Source organism: Sinohyriopsis cumingii, chromosome 12 (genome assembly GCF_028554795.1).
Source record: "Sinohyriopsis cumingii isolate HCF-2022 chromosome 12, ASM2855479v2, whole genome shotgun sequence".
In the NCBI taxonomy this organism is placed as follows: Eukaryota; Metazoa; Mollusca; class Bivalvia; order Unionida; family Unionidae; genus Sinohyriopsis; species Sinohyriopsis cumingii.
Genome location: NC_142972.1, coordinates 29265901 through 29286908, shown reverse-complemented (window position 1 = coordinate 29286908; position 21008 = coordinate 29265901). Strand labels below are relative to the sequence as shown.

The 21008-nt window shown below is 33.4% G+C and overlaps 1 protein-coding gene across 1 annotated transcript in view; it reads right to left on the bottom strand.

Moving 5' to 3' along the window:
- The window catches only part of LOC149786164 (DNA-directed RNA polymerase I subunit RPA2-like), a 182786-nt gene that overhangs the window by 123036 nt on the left and 38742 nt on the right, over window positions 1-21008 (bottom strand). Inside the window, exons 7-12 of the mRNA XM_089976517.1 lie at window positions 18548-18622; window positions 14111-14209; window positions 11871-11966; window positions 7955-8031; window positions 2979-3125; window positions 460-513 (exon numbers count right to left, since the gene is read on the bottom strand). Coding sequence (XP_089832643.1) covers window positions 460-513; window positions 2979-3125; window positions 7955-8031; window positions 11871-11966; window positions 14111-14209; window positions 18548-18622 — 548 coding nt within the window. The remainder of the gene's footprint in view (window positions 1-459; window positions 514-2978; window positions 3126-7954; window positions 8032-11870; window positions 11967-14110; window positions 14210-18547; window positions 18623-21008) is intronic.

Sequence of the window (21008 nt, the reverse complement as noted above, 5' to 3'; positions counted from 1 at the left end):
ACCTGGATATACATTACCGAGATTCAACATAAGAATGTGGACACATCAACATTCTACAAGCTACCAAAGACACATCATCATCATCATCATCATCATCACCTTCATATGTGGATTTAATTTGTACTTCTAATGAATTTTATTCAGGACTTTAAATTATTAGGACATTGTGTCCATAATGCTAGGATTATTTTGGGATTTAATTTGTAATACTAACTCTTATTTTCACTTTGTAGTCTAGGGAAATAAATTATTTGTTGAATTTTTGAAAGCTTGCTGCTTTTCACCCTTTTCTGTTACTTAGTTTAAAAGCATAGAATCGTAACACTTTATATGTATGGACAATGCAGTCTGAAATAAAGAATTCTCATCTAATAACGAACGGAAAATACTGTATCATGTTCTACACTATTACATAAGAAAACAAAATACTTAATAAAAACTGAATCCCGAAATACTCACACTAAAATGTTGAACTTATCAACATTGGATTCCAAGTGGTTACATACACAGTTTCTGAAATAAAGAAACAAATAAGAAATCAGTACATGGTCAGGAATTTGCTAGCCAGCTACTAGTATTGGTCAACAAGCCCTGATAATTTAATAGCCTCAAGTTCATCCACAAAACCACATTTACACTTTGTTCTAAATCAGTGGAAACAAGTTTGTATTGGTCACCATCAGAACATGAAGGGCAAGTTGTATACCTATACCATAGGAAATGCGTCTGACCCCAACTCCAAAATCAAAACAAAACTCCAATGTGCTTTGGCTGTCATTACTTGGCTGTCAATACTTGGCTGTTTTTGAACTTTCTTAATATTTCTAAGCAATAATTTTAATGAAATTAATGGAACATAGGGATTTGTAATGGAAGCATTCTGAAGAGCTTTCCGTGTAAGTCCTACTTTATTTAGTGCCACATTTATTATAAGCATTCAGATCATCATACATTCATGTAAATGTTGAAAAACAAACTGATTTGGTCATATCAATCAGCTGGAATCAGCAAGCAAGACAGAGAGAAAAAGAAAACCATTGAAAATAGATTTTTTTATAAAGCAAATTATGTTTCTCTGAGAACAGGAAAAAAACCAACCCTCCCAAATCCATCCATCCATAACAGATGAAATATTGTCTTAACATCTATAATGATTTGGATGAGTGGAGTAGCTCTTAGAAATGACTTCCCTTGCCCCCACTACATGGTTACCCATATAACATCTGTTTACCATATTAATTTGGAATAAAACCAACAACAGGATGCTCACATTTGTCGGAAGAGTAGGGCAGATTGATAGTAGTGTGATTTGGTAGGTATTCTAGAGAAAAATAATTTGCCAAAAAATTTCCTTTTCCCACTGAATACACCACATGACAATAATAAAATTAAAAAATAGGTAAGAGGTCGATGAAATGCAAGAGCATCCAACCTCTACCAACAGGAGTCTAGAAACAGTAAAAATACATATCTTGCAAAAATTTATTTAAATGCCATGATAATCTTACACCAAACATCACCTGCCTAGGTCCAGTTGTTGTTGTTGTAGAGTTTAACACCATTTTCAGCACAAGACAGGCTATATATGGCAGCCAGTATCAATGGTGGAGGAAGAATCTGGGAAAACCCCAGAAAGAACCACCAACCCACGAGAAGCTTCTGGCAAGCTTTCTCACATACCCACAATGGCCAAACCCAAGACTTGAACCCACACAGGCAGAGGTGAGATGGCAGTGATCTGTAACAGTGAGTGCTTTAGACTGCTTGGCCACTCGAGGCCACGCCTAGGTCCAGAGCTTTCTGCATAACGAATAATTGTGTAAGATTAGTGCACCTGTTTGAAGTTATGTGGCAAAACTGATAATAATACACTGTTATATACACAGGCAATAATGACCAATTAAACTGAGAAACTGTAACCAATGGCTGTAGACAGATCAATAGACAAAAGAAACTAATGTGACAGCAATGTATTGGTTTCCATTACATTTATTCAGGCAAGACAAAAATGAGAATATGATAGATCTGTGTTTGTAAAACAGATTTGTCTTTGTAAAATATATCTGTCTTTGTAAAATATATTTGTCTTTGTAAAACAGATTTGTGTTTGTAATTTGGATCTGTGTTTGCAAAATAAATTTGTGTTTAAATTAAAATGGTGCTTGTAAAGTTAGCTTTGTGTTTATAAATTAGATCCATTTGTAAATTGTCCATACCATTCTGGAGTCTAAAAGGGCCTAAGTCTAAAAAAGTAAACAAAAACCCATAATGTATCTTCCAAAAATACATTAAAATGCTACAAAAAAACATCTTAAAGTTATAGCAAACCAAAACATTTCACTTACCTGTATCCAGCAGTTGTTGCACTGCTATGCCAAACTACCAAAATTTCACTTGCCTGAATCCAGTGGTTGTTGCATTACTATATGCCAAACTACCAAAACTCACTTGCCTGAAACTAGTGCTGTTTGTATAGCTATACCAAACTACCAAAATTCACTTGCCTGAATCCAGTGGTTCTTACTTAGCTATACCAACAAACAAAATTCACTTGCCAGGGTCTAGTGTTTCTTGCATAGCTATGGCAAGCTAACCAAATTTCACTCATGTGGGTCTAGTGTTTTTTGCATAGCTATACAAAACTAAGAAAATTCATTTGCCTGGGTCCATTGTTTCTTGAATAGTCATTTTAAGCAACTTTTCATAAAACATTTTAAGTCCATGTATTTTTTGTTGCTCTTTTTTACATGGAACAATTGCTATCCTGGCACAGAAAGCTAGTAAGGTCTACTAAATACACATACAAACATACTGTACCAAATTTTAATGCCTGTATCAAAATGTTTAGCATAACTGTGCTAACAAGCTGATCAGGATACACAGCTGAAAATACAAAGTATGGATGGATGGACAAGACTAACTGCAAGGCAGGGAAGGAGAGAGAAAAACAAAGTCACTGAATACTACATATTGCTTACTTTATAAGAAAATCTCCAACTTCCTCATCTGTGTACCACTCTGGCAGCTGAAGTTTTATGCGGAACCTTTCACCTATGTATTGGTTGACTGACTTTCTGGTGGTTAGACCCTCTCCCAAGGCCTGACGCAACATGAACACAATACAGCTGAAACAGTGAACATATTAATGGTGAAACACTGAACATAACAAGTGAACAAAATTGTTCAAAATAAAAATGAAACAGTGAAAAAAGTAAAACCTTTACCAAGCAGCCTATTTTTCAGCTTTCTTAAAATTATAATTATTTTATCATGCTTCCATGACCCCCCACCCCATCAATCCATGCCAAGTGGGGAACATAAATTCAAGGACCAATGTCAACATTTACAATAATATACATATTTTATCTCTGTGGGAACATTTTTGAAAAATATTTTCACCAATTATATTTTAAACTGAACTTGACAGCTGAAGATTTGTTGGCACTATGGATTAATGTACACTCAACAGTTCTCAAAATTATCTGAAGTCCTGTTCCACAAAATATTCCTTGAAAACTTCTTGAAGTCTTTGAAAAGTCCTTGAATGAAACTGATGGACTGTATGAATCATATACCACTTATGTCTTTCAAAAACTTGAATATGAAATTACAACACTATTGCTGATGACGATATCATTTACACTTTTTAGGTACATATGTATCTCCATCGACAGACTTGAGAAAAAGGACTGTTTGGACAGGCAGGATGATATCACTGACACTGCTAAAGATATCATTGATACTGCTGATATCATTAACACTGTTATCATTGTTGGTACATATTTATCTCCACTGACAGGCTTAACAAAAAGGACTATTTAGCCTGGCAAGATGATATTCTTGACACTGCTGATGATATCATTGACACTGTTATCATTGTTGGTACATATTTATCTCCACTGACAGGCTTAACAAAAAGGACTTTTTGGCCTGGCAAGATGATATTATTGACACTGATATCATTATTGGTACATATTTATCTCCACTGACAGGCTTAACAAAAAGGACTTTTTGGCCTGGCAAGATGATATTATTGACACTGCTGATAATATCATTGACACTGTTATCATTGTTGGTACATATTTATCTCCAATGACAGGCTTAACAAAAAGGACTTTTTGGCCTGGCAAGATGATATTATTGACACTGCTGATAATATCATTGACACTGTTATCATTGTTGGTACAAATTTATCTCCACTGACAGGCTTAACAAAAAGGACTTTTTGGCCTGGCAAGATGAAATTATTGACACTGATATCATTATTGGTACATATTTATCTCCACTGACAGGCTTAACAAAAAGGACTTTTTGGCCTGGCAAGATGATATTATTGACACTGCTGATAATATCATTGACACTGTTATCATTGTTGGTACATATTTATCTCCACTGACAGGCTTAACAAAAAGGACTTTTTGGCCTGGCAAGATGATATTATTGACACTGCTGATAATATCATTGACACTGTTATCATTGTTGGTACATATTTATCTCCATTGACAGGCTTAACAAAAAGGACTTTTTGGCCTGGCAAGATGATATTATTGACACTGCTGATAATATCATTGACACTGTTATCATTGTTGGTACAAATTTATCTCCACTGATAGGATTCACAAACAGGACTTTTTGGCCATAATACTGAACCCCATCTCAATGTTACTTTGTTATCTACCACAGTGTTGTGTGTTATTTGTTCCATCCAATTTTATTCATTTGTATTCATTTTTTCATATTTTGTTACCAATATATTGTTATGTATATTTTATTTAATTTTATATTTGATTTAATTTAATTGTTTGTTAGTTTAAAAAAAATTATTTAATTCCATTATATGTTACAGTAATGTAATTTTGTTTACTGGAATTTGACATTTTCCAGAAATTAGTTTGACATGACTGTTTTTCATAAACGCCTAAAAATAAAACTTTGTATCTTTATGCTGACCCAGTTCCTGACCTTGATACAGAATTAGTAACAGTTGGTGTAAACAATTTTTATTCATTCAAAATTTGTGATTTAAAGAGTGAAATCGAGGCTGTCTTGGGAGTACGTGATGTAAAGCTTCTACCTTGTTCTATAAAGTGATCACGTGACCCTCATACATGTATCTGTATTGCGCAGTAGCTAGGTTTAATACCAATGTTTTGAGAAATAATCTCACTTGGGCTTTTAAAAACTTAGAATCAAAGTGTTTTTTTCTGTTGTGACCAGTTGGAGTTACATTTTTAATTTTTCTTCAAACTATTTGGATTCTAAGAGATTAATTCTTTTCCCTGGAGAATATTTAAGTGCTGATACAGAATTCTTGAACAAAGACATTTATTGAAATTTTTATCGGAATTCAAAGACCGGATTATTTTCCATGGTATAACAAAGAACTGTAGATACATCAGTACTAAACTGGCTATATCATACGTCATTGCCTTCCATTTTGGATTTTCATCAGGACTCGAACTCAAATTCATTAGAACATTTTATTACTAGGACTTGTAATTTTTTTTATTCTTGGATTATTCCTGGATTATTGTTGGATTTGATTCTTAAAACCAAAAGTTCTTTTCCTCGTTTATACCGTGTTTTTCTAGGAAATTAAATTATTTGTTACATTTTACAAAGCTTGTTGGCTTCACTCTTTTCTTGTTACTGTTTATGAGAGCCTAAACATGTAACAATATATACAGCAAAACGTCTCAATATAAATGTGACATATTTTAATCAGTTTTAAAGTTCTCTATTCCCTCTAATAAATTCAATAAGTTTATGGGCAAAATCCATGGAGATCTTTCAAGGTTATATGAAGCATGTTCAATGTAAGTTGCTGTAATCAGCTACAACTTTGGAGCAAAATTACTGGATACCAAAAATTGTATATGACATACAAGCGTCTATTTCTCACTGCAAAATGACATTCAGAAGCTCTTGCCATGTTATTTCTCTTAAAAATAAGCTCTTCCATCAGTTAAGCCTATGCTTTCATTACTTTTCACAATTGTAAATATTCATTTTCATTATCAGAATCTGCCAAACATGATATATGACATTAACAAAAACAGTATTAATGAAAATTCAATACTGGCTACAATTCTGAATTGGCTCACTCCCCCATTATCTGATGTACAATTTCCCCCATATTGTCTTAATAAGCTCATAGTATCTAAATTTGGGAATTCTGGAAATGAAACCAGAAGACAGTTTGACAGGTAAAACTTTCCTTCATTTCAGCACCAAAGTGAGAAAGCCATTTTTGCTCACCTAACGTGCCATTCCAAAATAAAAATCTGCATTGAAATCATAAGGCTATCATACTACATGAGATGGTAAAGTTATCTCAATATTATAATTCATGAAATGACGAAGACAGTTGACAGTATAATATTAGAAATTCATCTTATTATCATACTTCTACAGATGTTACAGACAGTCTCAGTGTTATTTATTATATTTAATTTAATTATTTGTTTGTTAGTTTTAATTTTTTTATTCCATTACATGCTATTGTAAGGTAACTTTGTTTACTGGATTTGACATTTTCCAGAATTCAGTTCAGTTCTGTTTGACCTGTTATAATAATACAAACACTGTATCTAGTTTCTGACGTTGATTCAGAAACAAATGCAGTTGTGGTAAACAACTTTTTTTTAAACAAAATTTATATTCTTTCCTAGAGTAAGAAGCACTGTTTTCAGTTAAGGCCGTACTGGGAATACATGATAATTTTCATGTAGCAAACTTCCATTTCTTCTGGAAGGTTGAACTCTTGACATCCATATGGGAATCTGCTTTGCATTAAGTTAGCCTTATACCTAATGTTTTGTATAAATGTAGTCAGTGGGCTTTCAACTTTTGACACATTAAGTTGTGTTGTTGTGTCCAGTTTGGGCTGAGATTTTATTTTCTTCAAATTATTGGATTTCAAGTGATTTTTTTTTATCTGGAAATACTAGTGCTCTAAATTAATTCTTGGACAAGGAAATTTATCAAAATTTATGCAGAATATTAAAAACACTGGAATAATATTTTCTGTGATTCAACAAGAGACTGTTGACAATGCAGCACTTTGCTGACTATTAATGACGTTATCATTTTCCATTTGGGATTTCATTGGGATTTGAACACAGTTTCATTCAGGACTTTATCACTAAGATTTTTGTTTTTTAATTCTTGGATTATTTTTGGATCTGATTCGTAAAACTAAGTTCTTTTTTCACATTTTTCACTTGATATTCTAGAGAAATAAATTATTTGTTAAATTTTACAAAGATTGTTGTCTTTACTTTTTTCCTGTTACTTTTTGTAAGAGCCTAGACCTAGACTTGTAACAACAGTAAAATATTAGAAATTCATCTCAATATCATACTTCTACAGATGGAACATAGTCTTTAGTAAAATATTCATCTCAATATCAGACTTCAAGAGATGGTACATAGTCTTTAGTAAAATATTCATCTCAATATCAGACTTCAAGAGATGGTACATAGTCTTTAGTAAAATATTCATCTCAATATCAGACTTCAAGAGATGGTACATACAGTCTTTAGTAAAATATTCATCTCAATATCAGACTTCAAGAGATGCTTGCATAAACAGGTAAAGATAGTCTAAAGCAAGTATGACAAATTGTTTTCAGCAAAAGCATTCATTTGTTCCTTTTTTAAATATCAACCCAAATGTCAAATTTGGTATCTACTTCACAAATTTATGCAGGCGTACAATAAACAATTGAGTAGTGAAACCATATCAATTTTGTATCTGAAGTGAAGTCCTTTACAATCCGTATTTGTACAACTGTTCAATGTCATACAACTGAAGTCCTTTACAATCCGTATTTGTACACCCATTCAATGTCATACAACTGGTAAACTCAAAGATGAAACTTTCCAAAGTCATTACCTAATTTTTGAAGTTAAGCAGCACAATGTTTGGTGATACAGGAAACAAACAAACTTACCCCTTGTAGAAAGAGTTCTTTTCTTTTCCTTTTGCCAGTTCATCATAAATATATTTATCTGTAGAATCAAGGAGAGCCTAAAAAAATAAGTTTTTGAAAGATCATACAGAGATCCCTGCCTATATAGTACACTCAAGGGATAAGCAAAATAATGTCCTGTATGGACGAGTGTCCTTTCCGTAACAGTGAAATCTTCACTTTGTCATTTATACAGGTGTCCTTAATATATATGTATATGCTTGTAAAGGAATTACTTTTCTCTGTACCATGAAAGTAATTTTTATGTTATCCAATGAAATTTGCAACTGATGTAATCAAAATGGACAACACCACAGACGTATGGACAAAGATGGACAACACCACAGACGTATGGACAAAGATGGATAACACTATAGATGTACAAAGAAGAATAACACTATAAACCCTTTCCACATATGATAGAGACATACAAACTTGATCTACACGTTCATGTGTAGATATTTGCAAAGTTTGCTTTAAAATACAGTAAACGAGGTCACCATGGTCTAGCAACTGTCACACGGTGATCAATAATGACTCTCTGGTTGAGTTACAAAAAAAGTTACCAAAAATGAAATAGATGACCAATGTCATGTGGATTTGAAATAGGTAAGTGGTTTTGTCCAGAAAATATGTCTATGCCGAGTCCATACCTAAAAGAAACAGCCCAATTTGCACATGCAGATCCAAGACTTCTTCTACTATGGTTCTATTTTAAAAATGAGTGCTGTATAGTCAGGGACCAGTGTACTTTGAGTGTTATCCCCATCTAACAAATATAAAAACTTGTTATCCACATCTGACATATACAGAAAATGATATCCTCTTAAAAGATATAGAGAAAATTGTGTTATCCACCATTGAACACGTATAAGATTTTGTGCAGAATTTTGAAAAGTACTTACTATATGTAGAATCATGTTACAGGTAACATCATGGTATCATAAGGATGCCAACATTTCCAACATCATGACATCACAAGGATTCCAACTTGTCCAATATCATGACATCATAAGGATGCAGATATTTCCAACATCATGACATCACAAGGATGACAATATTACCAACATCATGACACCATAAGGATGCCAACATTTCCAACATCATGACATCACAAGGACTCCAACTTGTCCAATATCATGACATCACAAGGATGCCAATGTTTCCAACATCATGACATCATAAGGATGCCAACATTTCCAACTTCATGACATCATAAGGATGCCAACATTTCCAACATCATGACATCACAAGGACTCCAACTTGTCCAACATCATGACATCATAAGGATGCCAACATTTCCAACATCATGACATCATAAGGATGCCAACATTTCCAACATCATGATATCACAAAGACTCCAACTTGTCCAACATCATGACATAAGGATGCCAATGTTTCCAACATCATAACGACTCCAACTTGTCCAACATCATGACATCATAAGGATGCCAATATTTCCAACATCATGACATCACAAGGACTCCAACCTGTCCAACATCATGACATCATAAGGACTCCAACGTGTCCAACATCATGACATCATAAGGATGCCAACCTTTCCAACTATCATGGCATGAAAAGGATGCCAACGTTTCTGACAGTGTATCACAGATTTCACTGCCACACATTCTGATGTCTACTCAATCATATTTATAGGTTACTGCATTTGTTGTTGTTGTTGTTGGTGTAGGGTTTAACGCCATTTTTCAGCACATGATAGGCTATGCATGGCGGCCAGTATTAATGGTGGAGGAAGAACCCAGGAAATCCCTGGAAAGAACCACCGACTCTTGAGAAGCTACTGGCAAGCTTTCTCACATACCCACACTGGCCGAATCCAAGACTCGAACCCACACATGCAGAGGTGAGATGGCAGTGATCTGTAATGGAGAGCACTTTAGACCACTCGGCCACTCAGGGCCCCTACTGCATTTGTATAGGAAAATATGAATAAGTTTTTTGGATGGATACTGCATGACCTGTGGGAGTGCAGTAACCATCTGACAAAATGAGTTCATATTTTCCCATACAAATTCAGTAACCTTTTTATTATATGCTTATTTTCTTATTCAACATAAGGCTTAACTATATAAAAAATACACTACAAGAAACAAAATAACTGAATTTATGCTGTATTCCAAAATAAATACACAAGCGTAGTATCATCAATACACAAAACAAATCCGCCCTGCAAAATCAGAACTTAGTCGCACGAGACATCACTTTCAAAAAGAATTGTCACTTATGGTCTATTTAAAACTGAAATTTAGAGTCATACTGTAAATGAATCACAATTGCCAAGTTTTTCCAGTTCATCTGGAATTGATTTTGTTTTTTTGTTTTTCATTGTTGATTCTACTCAATTCTGCAGGACCTGAAATCATTATCTGTGTTAATTCCACAAAAGATTTGAGCAGGGAGGGATATGTCTTGACTCAGCTTCATGTGTTTTTCTGTTCTGTCATTGAATGCTTGGAATCATAATGTGGGAAAATATGAACTCTTTCAATTCTAATGATAAAAGAATCTGTGGAATTATCACCATCATTTCATTTTGAGTGCAGTAAGGAGAATGTTATTGCATTCGGAATGCAGTCAAAATTACAGAAAAATAAATTACAGTATAAATATTGATATGTGTAATCAAGCTTTAGAACCCATGACATAAATCATGTAATTCGGATTTGCAGAACTAAGAAAGTATATTTTGTAGATATTCAAGGTGCAAAAATATAAGTATATTTTTGGACATTCTTATTTCCAGCTAATGTAGACATGTTTATGCCCAGTCACTTGCATGCTCCCCAGTTATATTATGACCTGTATGGCATCTATCGCTAGCCTAAATCTGAAACACTGTATCAAAAAAGTTAACGCAGGAAACTGCAAAGCAGCTGGTGTGTCACTATCCATTCAGCCAGCAGAAATAAGAATTCTTTGTCATCTTGGCTTACTGGCTCTGAGGCCCTTACTTTTCTACCAAAACCTTCAATTGCATTTTTTCCCCACAAATTTAGTACTTTCATGTATAAAAAATGGTATGTGTCTGATAGATATGTGATAACCCTTGCCCTTAGTATGCTTTTCTCTGCTATTTTGATATACCCCATAGTGCATTGGTCATAGTCTGAACCATTCCATTAACGAAACACATTTCTCCTAAATAACTGTTTAAATGATCAGAATGGTATTTTCAATCTGCATCTCTCACATTTGTTGTTGACAGTGTGATTATCTTGTTCCTTCATTTGCTTGTTCAAAAGTTTCATTTGTGACTCAGTAAACTCATCCACATTGTTCACTTTATCATCTCTACTTTTAAGCAGACAAAAAAACAGCAGTCTTAGTTTATTCACAAACAAATCTAATAAACCTAAATTCTACTACATGAGTGTACATGGTTTGTTTACAAAGTAATTCCTAATACACTATTGTTAGACACACATGTTGTGCACATGTGTGCAATAACAAAGTGTTCAGTATCATAAAATACTGCACGATTCTGACAATGTAAAGTTAATGGAGAATAAAAGGAGTATATAATAAAGTGCATTAAATTCACTGCTACACATTCTGGCACCTGCCCAATCAAACAGTGCATTACATTTACAGCCACACATTTTGACACCTGCCCAATCATTTAGTGCATTACAGTTATAGCCACACATTCTGACATCTGCCCAATCATATAGTGCATTACATTTATAGCCACACATTCTGACATCTACCCAATCATACAGTGCCTTACAATTATATACAAGATGGATGCATCCAGCACCATAATGCACATGCATCAACTGAAACTTGTTGTACATGTTCTCACTAGTAAAGGCAGACATGAAAACTGTTTGAATGTGTGCAAGTTGTTCTGGTTTTACTTATGAATCACAATTACCTTCAAAATGAAGACTATTGGCACAAAGAACATTTCCTTCTGAAAGCTGAAGTTCAGCACCGCTGTCCCATTTGAAAGATAGTGAAGAACAATATTCTGTAACGGAAGAATTCAACCTGTCAAGCAGTTTGCACATACATGAATCTAATGTACAATAAGTTTTTGGGAATATTTCTTTCTGATATGACTTACTGGTGTAGGGAGAACACTGATAACATGATCTTGACCCTAATAATACAATATGCAACACTTGTTACTGACATCCCATGACAAGTAAAGTTTCACAATTTATGTATTTGAAAGATAACTTCTATCAAATTATGTATGTCTTACCACCTGCTACGGACCTTACTAGAAGTTTCCAATAGCAATTTTTTTTTAAAATGTCATCCAAAATGGATTCTTTTAAATTCCACATACATAATTAACATACCAGGCCATTCTCATAATCTCACTTTACATCACAAGAATTTTACTGGCAAATTTCACATCTGAGTAATGCAAACTCTCACAAGTTAATTATGTGATTCATAGATTTTCAAATTTAATTTTAATGTAAAATGAAAATGTCATTATTATTTTAATCTTGTGCCAGACCAATGCTCACGAAAGAGTGATAGTGCTATAATGAAAAGTCCTGTATAGTCAGGGACCAGTGTACTTAGAGTGATATTCATAAGTTATAGTTCTATAATGAAAACTGCTGTATAGTCTGGGACCAGTGTACTTACTTAGAATGATATTCATAAGTTATAGTGCTGTAATGAAAAGTGCTGTATAGTCAGGGACCAGTGTAATTAGAGTGATATTTGTAAGTGATAGTGCTATAATGAAAAGTGCTGTATAGTCAGGGACCAGTTTACTTTGAGTGATAGTGCTATTATGAAAAGTGCTGCATAGTCAGGAACCAGTGTACTTTGTGTGATATTGCTATAATGAAATCCGCTGTATAGTCTGGGACCAGTGTACTTTGTGTGATAGTGCTTTAATGAAAGTGCTGTATAGTCTGGGACCAGTGTACTTTTGAGTGATATTCATAAGATATAGGGATATAATAAAATGTGCTGTATAGTCTGGGACCAGTGTACTTTGCGTGATAGTGCTTTAATGAAAGTGCTGTATAGTCTGGGACCAGTGTACTTTGCGTGATAGTGCTTTAATGAAAGTGCTGTATAGTCAGGGACCAGTGTATTTAGAGTGTCAGTGCTATAATGAAAAGTGCTGTATAGTCAGAAACCAGTGTACTTTGAGTGATAGTGCTATTATGAAAAGTGCTGTCTAGTCATGGACCAGTGTACTTTCGAGTGATAGTATCATAATGAAAAGTGCTGTATAGTCAGGGACCAGTGTACTTTGAGTGATATTAATAAGCAACAGTGCTCTAATGATGTGCAGTATAGTTTGGGACCAGTGTACTTAGAATGACAGTGCTATAATGAAAAGTGCTGTATAGTCGGGGACCAGTGTACTTAGGGTGACAGTGCTAAAATGAAAAGTGCTGTATAGTTGGGGACCAGTTTACTTTGAGCAATATTAATAAGAGTGATAGTGTTATAGTGAGGTGCTGTATAGTTAAGGACCATTGTATTTAGAATGATATTCATGAGTGACAGTGCTATAATGAGGTCTTGTATGATCAGTGACCCGTGTACTTCAAGTAATGTTCATATGAGTGATTAGGCTATAATGAGGTGTAGTTAGGGACAAGTAAATAATGTTCATATGAGTGACTATGCTATAATGAGGTGTATTTAGGGACAAATGAGTAATGTTCATATGAGTGACTATGCTATAATGAGGTGTAGTTAGGGACAAATGAGTAATGTTCATATGAGTGACTATGCTATAATGAGGTGTAGTTAGGGACAAATGAGTAATGTTCATATGAGTGACTAAGCTATACTGAGGTGCAGTTTGGGACAAATGAGTAATGTTCATATGAGTGACTAGGCTATAATGAGGTGTAGTTAGGGACAAATAAATAATGTTCATATGAGTGACTATGCTATAATGAGGTGTATTTAGGGACAAATGAGTAATGTTCATATGAGTGACTATGCTATAATGAGGTGTATTTAGGGACAAATGAGTAATGTTCATATGAGTGACCATGCTATAATGAGGTGTAGTTAGGGACAAATGAATAATGTTCATATGAGTGACTATGCTATAATGAGGTGTTGTAGAGTTAGGAACCACTGAACTTCAAATGATATACAGATAGTTATTTCAAGACTCACCGAGCCACTTTGGTCATGTTTCACACATCTCATTGATACACCATACTCTGTGTAGAGTGAACCTCGATTCTTCCATGATGGCCTTATCATACAATTGGGCTGGAAATAAAGGTCGATTTCACAAAAATTAAAATTAGCTATATTTTTGGTGGTATTTCTTATGGTACTTTTACTGTCAAATGCTACCATACAGCCATTAATGTGCACTGGTGCCATACATGTGCCATGCATGCATGCATGCATGCATCCATCCATACATACATACATACTACATACATACATACATACATACAGGCTGGAACATCACATGCTTTTACCCCTTCACCTCATCAACAGACATATAAAAAAAATCATATATTTCCTGCGTCCATGCTTCAAAAGTAGGCATTTAAGTTTACAGTTGTATACTGGAATGGAATTGCCCTTATAGCCCTTAAGGATGGTCAATCCCCTAATGCAGCCAGGGTATTGGAACATAAAATGTCGAATTTACCTGATGAGCAAACACATACATGGGTTTACAGATGTTCAACACATGGATAGTTTCAACATTCCGATAATGTATATAATACATACAAATGGGTATAATGTATCTAATACATACAAATAGGTATAATGTATCTAATACATACAAATAGGTAAGCAATCCTTACAGCTGTGTGTTTCTATTACTCTGGCTATTACAGGCTCTTGTTACCATTCATAATTCTCATGATGACAAAAAATAAAAAATGGAGAAGCACAATTTTGTTCAGTTCATGTTAGCATGATTTTTGGTCACCATAAATTAAAACTGGTAAGTTAGCAATCAAATACTTTAAAGTGTACCTGACTATAACCAGTCAAACAGGTGATATGCTCACTTTCCTTGCAAACATTAAGCAAACTGTATAATAGCTAGAAAGGAGACTATACTGAAATAGCTACAATTCAGCTTGAAAATGGTATGGTTGCTAGTGAAGGAATAGCTTGCTGTAAAAAATTTAAAATGTTGTCTGACATTCTACATTTAGAATGAAAAGTGAAAGTAAGTCAATGAAATCATACAATTGTTTTTGCTGATAAATCTAATGTCGGAGATATTTTAAACAAATATTGTCATTATACATTCAATAACACTTGGGAAATGGAATCGATGTGCAGAGTTACAATATCATAGCCTCAACTATAGTCTGACTCTACATCCCTGTTTGTTTGTACCCCCCTACTGATTTCAAAAACAAGAACGTTTAATGTGATAAAAAGTGTACAGAACTAAGTCAACTGAATCATTGATTTATAATTTCTAACATGACTGTGACCAGAATGGCGCTAATGCTGGCATCCCCTTCAACACTTCATGCTTAACGGACTTTCCATACTAACATGGCGCCATATTGCATACACTATAGGCAAGTTTATTTCCATCAGACAACATAATGACGTAGTTCATCCTGTTCGGCAACCATTACGTTGAGTGTCTGGATCTATATCCATTTGCACACATGAACATAGAAATTGAACCGCTTGTTAAATCCATGTGAAAAGCAAATTTGTTGTTGTCATTATTTTCCTTTGCTTGATTCAACATTGTAAATATCAGAAAGCAGACAACTTATGTATGTACATCTGTAGTCGTGACACACCCATTTGCTGGAAATGGAATTGTCCAGGAACTGGAAATGGATCCAAGCATGTCCGTCTATTACATTGAAAACTTCTGTTAAGCATGGAACGCGCAGATGATCATGGTGTTAGGGCCACTCTACTCACAGTCAGGTTAGAAACTATAAATCAATGAATGAATTGATTAAGTTCCTTGCACTTTTTATCACATTAAAGGTTTCCATTATTTAAATCGGTAGGGGGATACAAACAAACAGGTTTGTATTGTCAGACTATAGGATGGAGAATGATAGAAACAGTCAGATGTTTGTACCCTGATTTTATTGACATGGTTTTCATAGGATTTTGGGTTGTGACTGATAATTATTCACAATAATCCTAAAAAGATCAACTCAAGCTTATCACATAAATTCTATAACATACAGATGATTTTAAAACGAAGATATTTAAAAAATAAGCAAAGCCTTTTGTACTTTATATGCAACTATTACTCCAGTCTATGTGATCATCTACAGAAAGGCTACCCCTCTTAAAAGGCCACTCTCCTGCTACAGCAAGGGTGGTCATTATAAGAGGTGGACCACTATAACGTTCCAAGTTCATGACTCAGTCGTAAAACTCGCACACAAAATAAAATCTGCAAAATTTCACAGTTCATATTTTACTAGAATTAATTCAGATACTTTTTATGATTTCTGTGATAATTACCTTGATTTAGTGTTTGATTACTAGTATCACTCCAATGCATAATATTTACCAGAACCTTGCAGTAGATTCACTGTGTAAACAATATTTACCAGAACATTGCAGTAGATACACTGTGTAAACAATATTTACCAGAACATTGCAGTAGATTCACTGTGTAAACAATATTTACCAGAACCTTGGAGTAGATACACTGTGTCAACAATATTTACCAAAACCTTACAGTAGATACACTGTGTCAACAGCATTTTCCAGATTCTTGCAGTAGATACAGTGTGTCGACAATATTTGCCAGAACCTTGCAGTAGATACTGTTGACAATATTTACCAGAACAATGCAGTAGATACAGTGTCAACATTTGCCAGAATCTTGCAGTGGATACACTTTATCAATAACATTTACCAGAACCTTGCAGTAGATACAGTGTCTACACATTTTTCAGAATCTTGCAATAGATAAGATGTATCAACAACATTTACCAGAATCTTGATACACTGTTGTGACAATAGTTACCAGAAACTTGTAGTAGATAAACGGTGTCAACAATATTTACCAGAACCTTGCTGTAGATACACTGTGTAAACAATATTTACCAGAATCTTGCAGTATATACATTCTGTAAACAACATTTACCAGAACCTTGCTGTAGATACAGTGTCAACATTTTCCAGAATCTTGCAATAAATACACTGTATCGATAATATTTACCAGAACCTTGCAGTAGATACACTGTCAACAATATTTACCAGAACCTTGCAGTAGATATACTCTGTAAACAACATTTACCAGAATCTTGCTGTAAATACACTGTGTAAACAATATTTACCAGAATCTTGCAGTAGATACACTTTATCAATAATATTTACCAGAACCTTGCAGTAGATACAGTGTCTACACATTTTTCAGAATCTTGCAATAGATAAGATGTATCAACAACATTTACCAGAATCTTGATACACTGTTGTGACAATAGTTACCAGAAACTTGTAGTAGATAAACTGTGTAAACAATATTTACCAGAACCTTGCTGTAGATACACTGTGTAAACAATATTTACCAGAATCTTGATACACTGTTGTTACAACAGTTACCAGAAACTTGTAGTAGATAAACTGTCAACAACAGTTACCAGAAACTTGTAGTAGATAAACTATCAACAACAGTTACCAGAAACTTGTAGTAGATAAACTGTGTAAACAATATTTACCAGAATCTTGATACACTGTTGTTACAACAGTTACCAGAAACTTGTAGTAGATAAACTGTCAACAACAGTTACCAGAAACTTGTAGTAGATAAACTGTCAACAACAGTTACCAGAAACTTGTAGTAGATAAACTGTGTAAACAATATTTACCAGAATCTTGATACACTGTTGTAACAATAGTTACCAGAAACTTGTAGTAGATACACTGTGTAAACAAAATTTACCAGAACCTTGCTGTAGATACACTGTGTAAACAATATTTACCAGAATCTTGCTGTAGATACAGTGTCAACATTTTCCAGAATCTTGCAATAAATACACTGTATCGATAATATTTACTGTATCGATAATATTTACCAGAACCTTGCAGTAGATACACTGTGTCAACAATATTTACCAGAACCTTGCTGTAGATACAGTGTCAACATTTTCCAGAATCTTGCAATAAATACACTGTATCGATAATATTTACTGTATCGATAATATTTACCAGAACCTTGCAGTAGATACACTGTGTCAACAATATTTACCAGAACCTTGCAGTAGATATACTCTGTAAACAACATTTACCAGAATCTTGCTGTAAATAAACTGCATAAACAATATTTATCAGAATCTTGGTGTATATATACAATATTTACCAGAATCTTGGTGTATATATGCAATATTTACCAGAATCTTGGTGTATATATATTTATATACAATATTTACCAGAATCTTGGTGTAAATACACTGTGTACACAATATTTAACAGAATCCTGTATTCAAAATTTACCAGAATTTTGCTGTAGATAAGCTGTATAAATAATATTTACCAGAACCTTCCTGTATATATCCTGCATAAACCAAAACTTTTCATAACTTTTTACCTTCACTTTAATCCAATGCATTCAGAATTGGAAATGAGAAATTAACTTACAAAATTCCTTTTGGGCAGAACTAGCATTCTAATGATCTTCTCAATTCCATTGATGATAAAATATCCACCCATCTCCTGGAGACAAAAAGAATAAAGAAAAAAAAACTTGCAATATGAATAAAGGTCACAAAACTTTACACCCATCCACACAATTATAATGTCCCCAAATTTGCAGGGCGAGAAAAATGGGAATCTGATATGCCCAATAGTGGAGATCTTATAATATGATACAAATCTGTGGATTTACCAACATGATCTTCAAACAATTAACAGTTTTACTGTCTGTCCTAAGCAGAGCCCTAAGAGGTGTATGATATTACTGTTATACTGCATTATTTTTTCTTGTGCTACATATCGAGGTTCTTTTTCAATGTTATGGAACTTTGGTAGTTTCCATCTGGAATGTAAGGAAATGTTCGAGTAATCTTGCTACAAATTTAATGATATTAAAAGCATGTTTTTATTTTTCATAACCAAATTATTATTAAAGTTATTAATGCTTGTTACAAATGAGTTGTATTTGTCACAAATTATAATTATATTTCTGAACCTTCAATCCCACCTTTGACACATGTCATCTATACAAACATGACAGATGAATGAACTGTTGTGAAAGATATTTGGACCAAATCCAATTTTGGAAACAATTTAGATTAATAACAAGAAGAAACAAAAATGTCATTATAGTTATTTACCAGCATATTAATGTGTTAAGTACATGTATTCCTTTAGTAAGACCAATACTCATCTCATAATTATCAGTAGGGCAGTTATTTTCTGTTTGAATTTTACATAATTTATCAAATCCACAACATATTTTGTTGTTTATTGAGTCTAGTGTATTTGAACATTACATAATTTCCCTTGTCCACTGCAAATATGTCATCATTTGCTGAGTCATTGTAGTTGAATTTTACATAATTTCTCTAGCCCACTACAAATTTGTTGTCATTTGTTGAGACAAGTGTATTTGAATGTTACATAAATGCTCTAGTCCACTACAAATTTGTCATCATTTGTTGAGTCAGTGTATCAGAATTCTATATAATTTCTCTAGTTCACTACAAATTTGTTGTCATTTGTTGAGACAAGTGTTATTTGAATGTTACATAACGTCTCTAGCCCACTACAAATTTGTCATCATTTATTGAGTCAGTGTATTTTAATTTTACATAATTTCTCTTGTTCACTACAAATTTGTTATCATTTGTTGAGTCAGTGTATTTTAATTTTACATAATTTCTCTAGTTCACTACAAATTTGTAATCATTTGTTGAGTCAGTGTATTTTAATTTTACATAATTTCTCTAGTTCACTACAAATGTGTCATCATTTGTTGAGACAAGTGTATTTGAATGTTACATAATGTCTCTAGTTCAATACAAATTTGTCATCATTTGTTGAGTCAGTGTATCTGAATTCTACATAATTTCTCTAGTTCACAACAAATTTGTTGTCATTTGTTGAGACAAGTGTATTTGAATGTTACATAATTGCTCTAGTCCACTACAAATTTGTTATCATTTGTTGAGTCAGTGTATTTGAATTTTACATAATTTCTCTAGTTCACTACAAAATGTGTTGTCATTTGTTGAGACAAGTGTATCTGAATGTTACATAATTGCTCTAGTCCACTACAAATTTGTCTTCAATTGTTGAGTCAGTGTATTTGAATTTTACATAATTTCTCTAGTCCACTACAAATTTGTTATCATTTGTTGAGTCAGTGTATTTGAATTTTACATAATTTCTCTAATTCACTACAAATTTGTTATCATTTGAGTCAGTGTATTTGAATTTTACATAATTTCTCTAGTCCACTACAAATTTATTATCATTTGTTGAGTCAGTGTATTTGAATTTCACATAATTTCTCCAGTTCACTACAAATTTGTTATCATTTGAGTCAGTGTATTTGACATTTACATAATTTCTCTAGTTCACTACAAATTTGTTATCATCTGTTGAGTCAGTGTATTTTAATTTTACATAATTTCTCTAGTTCACTATAAATGTGTCGTCATTTGTTGAGACAAGTGTATTTGAATGTTACATAATGTCTCTAGTTCACTTCAAATTTGTCATCATTTGTTGAGTCAGTGTATCTGAATTCTACATAATTTCTCTAGCTCACTACAAATTTGTTGTCATTTGTTGAGACAAGTGTATTTGAATGTTACATAATTGCTCTAGTCCACTACAAATTTGTTATCATTTGTTGAGTCAGTGTATTTGAATTTTACATAATTTCTCTAGTTCACTACAAATGTGTTGTCATTTGTTGAGACAAGTGTATCTGAATGTTACATAATTGCTCCAGTCCACTACAAATTTGTCTTCAATTGTTGAGTCAGTGTATTTGAATTTTACATAATTTCTCTAGTCCACTACAAATTTGTTATCATTTGTTGAGTCAGTGTATTTTGAATTTTACATAATTTCTCTAATTCACTACAAATTT